The sequence below is a fragment of the Canis aureus genome, chromosome 14, assembly GCF_053574225.1.
Source record: "Canis aureus isolate CA01 chromosome 14, VMU_Caureus_v.1.0, whole genome shotgun sequence".
Taxonomy (NCBI): Eukaryota; Metazoa; Chordata; class Mammalia; order Carnivora; family Canidae; genus Canis; species Canis aureus.
In genome coordinates, this window is record NC_135624.1 from 42,541,710 (window position 1) to 42,550,209 (window position 8,500).

Consider the following 8,500-nt stretch of genomic DNA (forward strand, 5'->3'; position numbering starts at 1 on the left):
TTAAACTATTTTTTTAAAAAAGATTTTATTGACTTATTCATGAGAGACCCATAGAAAGACAGAGGCAGAGACCCAGGCAGAGGGAGAAGCAGGCCCCACGCGGGGAGCGTGACGCGGGACTCGAACCCGGGACCTGGGATCACGCCCTGGGCCCAAGGCAGATGCTCCACCGCTGAGCCCCCTCAGGCACCCCAAGATGCATTAAACCATTAAGGGGACAAACTGTTGACCTACTCTGACCTATATATGGCTCCTTTAAAATTGCAATTAGACATTAGTTGTTAATGCAGTTGTTCGGACAGCGAGCCCTTACCCGAAGCTCTGGAACGAAAAGCCGTGGCCACCAGAGCCCCATTTCCCGGGAGCCTTGTCGCAGCCCGTGGAGCATCCGCGCAGGAAGAGCCTTCTGGGTGTCAAGGAGCAGCGCCGCGTGGGGGAGACACAGGGGGTCGGGGCAGGTGGGCCAGGTGGGGCAGGTGGGCCGCCCTGCAGCCTGCAGGTGAGGCCGCCCGGGGTCAGTACAAACACGCGGGGAGGGGGGGGGCGTGTCATCAGTCGCTGGGGCCACAGGTGACTCCCACACACCTTGTGCTGCTGCGGTTCCACGTGGGAGGCCCGCACCCCGCGATGTCCCCGGGGCGGCCTGGAGGTCGCAGGCCCCAGTGACACTGCTCACTCTTTTTGGAGCCTGGTTTTTGCTCAGCCTCTTAGCCTCCTTTCCAGGGTTTCTCATGCTTTGTCTCCCACGGAACTTCTAATGTTTTTTGGTTACTTCCTTCAGATGTTACTGGCTCAACTTAGCCACTTTTTCAGGAACTTAAAAAAAATGTGGTGGGTTTAGAAAACTTAGGAAACTTAGGAAATCCATCCATGTTACAGGTGGAGCCAGGAATCAGCTGTCGACTTGCAGGCTGATTTAAATACCTAATGGGGACATGGGGACAATCCCGGGAGGCTTTTTGGACTGAACAACCAAAGTACAGGAATTTTGAATTTTTTTTTTTGGGGGGGGGAATGCTAACTAACCATGCCTCTCCCCAAACTTGATTTCATATTATGCTCCACTTCATGTTTCCTTTCGGTGGATTACAATGAAGGGCCATTTTCTACATCACTGGGGTGGTCAACGAAACGTTAAAATGCCATTGAGTGGATGGACCTTCTCAGACTATAATTACAGTGGCTTTGAAGGTTTTATAAAGTAATCCAGTTTCTAAAATTAGCAATTAAAACTGCAACATTTTCTTTATGTAATGGTACGGTTTATTTAATTTTTAATAACAATGAGAGGACAAAATGTTTAAAATTTGCAGTTTAAAACATGCACATTCACAAAAGGCCAATGACACATAACACTGCATAGAACTGAGTATTACTCAACTTTAATAACTATTTATAAAACACAGTGCATTGAACATCGAGATAAACAAACCTGAGAAAACTATAATCACAGATTCAATAGTCTCCACTCATGCAGCTTCACAATTTCGACAGCAGTTTCAGCAGGAATGGTTTTTCATGGAGCTGAAAAAACTATTTTATCTTTAATGCAAACTTCGATTTTCCATAGTAGCTGCCTTCCAAGGCTGCCTTTTTTTAAAAAAAAAACTTAATAAACTTGAAAATGTGAAAAATGAAGCTTGAAGTAGCTAAATAAACAGCAAACAGTATTTACTGCATTTATGGCTTCTATTCTAGAACCATGAAACATAAAGATATTATTTTTTAATATTCTGCTCACGTTTTTGCAAGAGCAGATTTACCTATGGAAAGTTGCTGTTAATTCAAAGTAAGCATGTACGAAATCTAGCTTTTTTCCTACTTACGGGAGATTTATTTGCTGAGAAGTTTTGTGAGCTTTATTAAGGAAACTTCTTAGAAGCAAGCTAAACAAAAGTTGCAATTAAATTTGTTTGTAAAATAATTTACTTATTAAAAAAAGTTGTGCAAAGAACCAATTAATTTGTCCACTGAATATTAAATTCCAGGTAGGCCATGATAGAATTTTATAAGGCAGAAATAAACATCAAGATTTACAGCAACAGCCATGCATTGGCCCAGGCCACTTTAAATATTAATTCATGCAAACCATAAACCTATCAAAAACACAGCTGCTTTCATACAGAAAATAAATCAAGACGAAAAATGGAAAACATTTATTTCCTTTCCTTCAAAGTTTAACTTACATTCCATTTTAATAGCCACTGAAGGTTAATTAAAATGCAGCAAAGTATAACTAAGTCTCACAAGTGACTTCAGTTATTTTAATGTGAGAAAAATCAGATTGTGATCTCTTAAAGAAGCATTATAGAAATGTTCATCATTAAAAAGCATTTATTAGGCACCGAACTGCATGGTGTTCATGAATTTACAAAAAAAGAACTCCACAGATCTGGTCCACATGATGTGAATGGGGCGGGTGTCGTCTCCATAAATTTTATAAATGGTTATTTATAAGATTATAGGCTTATTTGATAAAATAAGTTTTAGAACCAAGAACTGTCGTAGGGCAACTGCACAAAAATATACACTGATGATCATTTAGTATGGTAATCGTTGGGACATTGCTACAAATAGTTTAAAAACTACAAATATACAATCTATTACTTTCAGACTAGCATCTGTTTCCTGGAAGGATGTTTTAAATGGCAAGTGATAGGTGATGCACAGCGCACACACCGTGGAACAAATTTATCATGTGATGTTCGTATTTGATATTTAGAATGCTAAATGGCAAAATTAAAATGTACAGCCTAACAATCAGAATAAATGTTGATTTCTGGAATTCAGCTTTCCCCCTGAAAATTAAGAGGAATCACTGACTCCATTCAGTGACTATATAATTCGTGTAGAGTGAATAATATTGTTGACTAAGAATCCACGTTCACCTGACTTGATTAGAAAAAAGGGTTTCCGTTAGCTTTGCAACACTGCCGAGCCCGTTCACACCAGTCTTCGAGTGGGGGGTGGGAGGCTTGGGCAGCACAGAGAACATCTTAAATTTGCTACATTCCTGAGAAACAGCCATTCTCCAGTTAACAATTTCTGCCCTATTCTAGCATCTCTCCGGGTGTGAGCCACCAATATATTTTTATGTGTAAATATAAAACATTTAGAAAGTTCATGCTCGATATCGTGGTGTACTATTCAACATTAAAGAAGCCACTCGCAGCTTTTCAATGTTAAATGAATGAGGATTTTCTGCCGTCGTATTTTCTGAACTGTAAACATTGTAAAGCAACGGTGTTAGCATTTGCCAAAGTCCCTACAAGGGGCTTTTTAATTGAAGAAGAGTATGTGTCCTCTATTTCAGAAAATACAAGTTAAAAAGTCACTTCAGCTGTTTCAATCCTGGCAAAACTGCTACTTTCCCCCTCCTCTTTGGAAGGTTAAAAAATCAGAGGTTTCCTCTAACGGGAGGAAGTCCCTGCGACTGCAGTGCTGTGTTTTAAGTTTTACCAACGAGGTCACTCCCTGCTGCCCAACCCCCTCTCTCACCCAGGGACCAGAGGAATTGACTTAATAATTCAAAAATAGGACTATGGGACAAAAAGACCTAAATTGGCCCTATTTCAGACCACGATCTCCTGCATTACTTAACCGGGGGCATTTTACTCACGTTGAAGAGCTCCATAGAAATAATCCATGTTTTAAGATCAAAAAGAAAACTTTTACTTTTTTTTTTTTTTAGGCCAGAAAATTCATTTCTGTTATATTCATCCTACTTTGATATGAACATTTTGGAGAAGGATGCCACTGATGAGGTGGAGGCAAGTGGACGTAGCTCTTGTCTGTAACTGCTCTCCAGTGTTTCTCTGCAGGGACGCGCTTCATTCTTGTTTTTTGATTTGTGTCGTCTGACCTCGACTGTCATCACTGGGGGGCCCAGGAGCCTCTCTGAATATTCATTCAGTGGACAAAAATCTCCGACTCCAGAGTTTTGAAGACGGTCTTAGGCTGTTAACACCCCTGGTCTTTCTAGGTGTTTCGATTCACGGTTTTCTTACTCTCAACCCCGAATGGGAACAGTCTGGGAAGTGACCTGTGTCACCTCCCTGCCCCCTCTAGAATTATGTATGTGTTATGACCTCTCTTATTTCAAGAAAACGGGGGAGGACCAAGTAACTATGAATACAGAGAAGGAAATGACGTGGAACCTAATTCTAAATCTAGACTAAGAAAAAGGGTAAAAAGAATGTGGAATTATATTAGACTCAAAGTGCGACCTGGAAAATCACCTCTCTTCACAATTCCAGTTGACTTTTTTTTTTTTTTTTGAAAAGAGGAAGTTCCACCTATTTTGCTGGTAAGTCCACTTAAAGGCAAACAGGCTTCTGAATAAAAGGCAAAAAGTTTGCTTCGATCTCTGAAGTGTATCTGAAAACTAGAATTCCTTTTTATTTGATTTTCTTTTAAATGAGAGCGTTATTTTAAAAATAGTATAGAAAACTGGTTGCGGTTTTTAAACAGCCCCTTCACCATTTATCTTCGGTAGCAAAATAGGCATTTGCAGATGTCTGGGAAATGCCGAAAATGCTTAAACTGAACATACATTTAAAGACCTAGTAACAGAAGCTACTTGGGGTGAAGACCGACTTTGGCGGTAAAGTTACGGGTCTGAGTCCGACAGGTGTTCCTGTGTCCCACGGATCTGTCCCAGTTAGCAGCACATTAGTGTGAGTGGTTCTGGGGAGCCGCCTGACAAGCCCGGGGGGTGCTACGCACACAGCAGGCGACACGGGACAAAAGCCGAGCCCGGGGACATCACAGAAGCCCATGCATTTATCCCAAGGGGTCCCCGAAGCTCCCCGTGGAAGCCCGCGGATCCCACACCAATACGGAAGCGTGTTTTGCTCAAGGGGGGAAACCATAAGACAAAGTGACGGCGCTCAGTCTTCAGCAGAAGCCAGATCTCTAGAAAAATCTACACGAGGAGGACGCCTCCTCGGAGCTGACGGAGACACAAACACGGCTTAGAAACCAGGACTGCGACGGCAGCGTCACGTTGCCCGTGGGCCCTCCAGCGCCGAGTGAACGAGACAAACGAGACAGAAGCATCTGTAAGGCCAGAGGTGCGACATCACAGAGGTTAGTAGCAAATGCCTTGAAATACTCATTTTTGCGGATCACTTCTTACATCTGAAGAGTCAAGCATGCGGATCTTACAGCAGAACTGGAGGTACACGCTCTCTTAGTTTCTGGGCAAATGACTACGGGGTGGGAAATACACGTACTGAGCGTCTTTGGCAAACACTGATCAGGACGGTTTTTGACACAAACACTCATTAATGTCTTGTTTAGAAATTTTTCTCAGTGAGGGCAGTCAGTTCCTTAGAGAAGAGCGCTGGCTTTTTTCAGCACGTTCTGGAATCTAAGTCTGGATATCAAGAGTCCCTTTAGATTATTACCACTTTAGAGGTTTTTTTTTTTTTTTTTTTTTTTTTAATGGTCGGTCGCCTTGTGGGTTTATATCTGCTGAATTGACAGTTACAGCCCCAGAGCAACGGCCTAAGACTTACTGACCTATCCTCAGCTTAGGAAAGCGTTCGGGCAAGGTACAAGGTCATTTTCACCTTCTGCTTACAAAGACTCAGCGAACACTTGAAAAAATCTGAACGAGATGGTGTTAGAGTGGCACAGGGTACTGTGGGATGGGCACGGATCTGACGGTCGGCTGATGGGATGAGCTCAGATCCCCTTCCCCTTCCTTGCGCCAGACTGGGATCGGCCGGCAGGTTCCGGAAAGACCTGGGAGCTCCCTGTGCCATCACCACTCGTCGGGTCTCTGCTTCGTGGTGTCATAGGCTCTGATCACCTCAGACTGGGACACGATTCCGTTCTCGTCTTGTGAGAAAGCATACCCGTCTGTAAGTGGAGGACAAGACAGAAATGATCGCTGGGAAGTCACTGGGCAGGTCTGTCGCAGAGTTCCCAGGGCTCCTGCTCTAACTCGGGGCCCCATATGCCCGCCTGCCTTCTGCAGCACAAGGGAGACACAGGTTTTCTTACGTCCCCCAAAGATGACCCTACTGCACCCTAAGGCTAGGGCTGGCGGAGAGGCTGTGACCACTGTGCCCCCCCCCCACCGCCCTGGGTGGCTGAGCAGGTGCTCGCAGGCCCCCCCCCACCCCGTGTCTCCTCTTGGCATCTCAAATCCGAGCAATCCGACTTCTGCTCCCAGGCCACTGGAGGGGGTGTTGGCTGTAGGGGTGCACGCTCTTCCTCCATCCAGATCACTGGACCGGAGACCAGCGAGAATGGGAAGGAGGCAGAGATGAACTGTGGGTGCCGGAAAAGGGGTCCCCTTCCTCGGGACGACACCGTCCTCGGCTCTCAGCATCCACAGAGAAACTCACTCTTGCCCCGGCATGGTCGGGGATAAGCCACGACCTGCCCCCACCCCCCACCCCCTGCACCGGGGACGGGGGTCACATCTCTAGAAAAGGCCTCCTGAAGTACAAAAGGCAAGGGCATTAAACATGACTATAAAGATAAGTGAAAATAAATCACATGTGGAAACAACATGAAACAAAAGATAGATCACTAACACGAACCCCTGCGCCACAGGGCTTTATATATTATATTCTTTTTTAGATCCTTGAAATGCTAAGAGGGCCCGATACCTAATAATTTCCTACAGCTCTGAAGATTCATAAATTTTTTTTGAGGGGGGGGAAATAGATTTTTCGCTGCGCTGAGCGAAAGCCGCCAAAGCCCTTGCAGAGTTATTCAAGTAGAAAAGATAACAATACAGAGGGGGCTTTTAGGAGTCAAGATTTATTCCACTAGTTCTTTTTTTTCGGATTTAAGGAAGCAAGGGGGCATGCGGAAATAGTATTTCTTCAAGGGCCAAGCAGCAAGACGTTAAGCTGCTTTGTCTTTGGTGCTGTGAGGGAGCGGGCTGCGGTCACAAGCTCTCCTCACGCCGCTATTTACCTAAGGGTCGCGAGTCAGCAAGGCCCGTGGCAGGTATTACGTAGTTGGGTGTCCCTCAAAACCAAAACGCTGCGCCCCTGAAAGCTGAAGCCCCACAATCTATGTACGGGCAATCTACCTACTAGTCACGGCTCAGATACTCACGGAGCAGGTTTTGTTGCAAGGACTCGGATCGGTACAAGTTCACGTGGTTCTTCTTAAAGACGTTCTTGAGCAGTTGCGCCCTCTCCGTGAGGCTGCGGAGCAGGTGCAAATGTGTGAAATGAATTATCGACTCGCCAGAGACCCTGGTGTGCCCACAGGACCACCAGAGAGAGTCAGCCTTAGACAAAAGCTTGCCTGAGAAGTCCGAGGCCTAGGGATTCTTTTTACCCCATTTTCTCAGATGGCAAATGAGATTTAAAGTATTTAGATACTTTCGAGGGCGGTTTTTCCCATAGCTGAGGAGAGGTTTGTTCCCAATAATCCAGCCAAAAGATTTCCCCACCCCCCAGTTATACTGAAGTCAAAGGGGGGATACAGAACCTGTACAACACAATTAACAACAAAAAAATACCAAATCTGCCAGGAGTGTCGTTGACCTCTAAAAATCTCGCTTGACTTACCACATACGTTCTGAGCGTGGCACTTTTTTGAGTCACAAAAATGATTACCGTGCATCTTTTTACGACTTTGCACGTATTTCAGGGTAAGCTACTTTTTTATTTTATTTTTTTAGTTATGTAAAGAAATCCTAAAAAATTACACAAGGAAGAAATTTCATGGACTTTTTAACCAGAAAAGTTCTATTACCACTCCAATAGGAAATGTGTTCCTTGATTTCATAAAAAAAAAAAAAGAAAGAAAAAAAGAAAAAACTATTTTCAGAAAGTACTAGGTAAGATGACAAGGAAAATATTTATCTTTCGATAAATGTTTAGAATCATCTCCACAGAAACAAATCCATGTAATTAATTATGTGACTTCTAAACGCACACTGCAAGAAATAACGCATCTGGTTTTTTCCACGGCACATAGAACGGTGTCTCCCACAGCAGGAAGCCAATTATTTGTCAAATAAATGAATCCGACCAATTATTGTGAAACACACTTTAAATATCACCAGTCCTCCCAATCATGCCACTTCTCCAACGGTTTAGAGAATTTTGCTTTGATACCAAAGAACGCTAATAAGCCTAAAGAGCTAATAAGTAATAATCCACATGTGTTACAGCAAATGTTTATGCGATTTTGTTTTAATCACTGGAATGGACTCAGCTGAAAAATTTCCATCTTGTATTTTTCCCACTATGAAAGTCTCCGTTAAATTGTTCTTAGTTATGTCAGCTCTGTATTTTGCCAAATTTTTCGAAATCCTGAAAGCGAACAGTTTTCATCACACACACAAAATAAAAGGATCATCTGCAGAACGAACTCGGAATCACACAAACATCCAGGCGTTCGCCGAAGTAAAATATTTAGAAACGCTGACATCTGTAGTTATCTTCCACACATATTTTTTAAAATCTAGGGATGTTAACTGGCACTTATTAGGCATACTTCATTGTCACTGGGAATTAGCTAC

The 8,500-nt window shown here is 43.6% G+C and overlaps 1 protein-coding gene across 6 annotated transcripts in view; it reads right to left on the reverse strand.

Annotated features, from left to right (window-relative positions):
• Positions 1–1,240: 1,240 nt before the first annotated feature.
• Positions 1,241–8,500, reverse strand: part of ATP8A1 (ATPase phospholipid transporting 8A1) — a 224,216-nt gene continuing 216,956 nt past the window's right edge. For all 6 annotated transcript variants that reach the window (XM_077847881.1, XM_077847879.1, XM_077847877.1 and 3 more), the window contains 2 exons: positions 7,081–7,172; positions 1,241–5,865 (listed from right to left, as the gene is read on the reverse strand). In XM_077847881.1, coding sequence (XP_077704007.1) covers positions 5,768–5,865; positions 7,081–7,172 — 190 coding nt within the window. In that variant the 3' untranslated portion in view covers positions 1,241–5,767. The remainder of the gene's footprint in view (positions 5,866–7,080; positions 7,173–8,500) is intronic.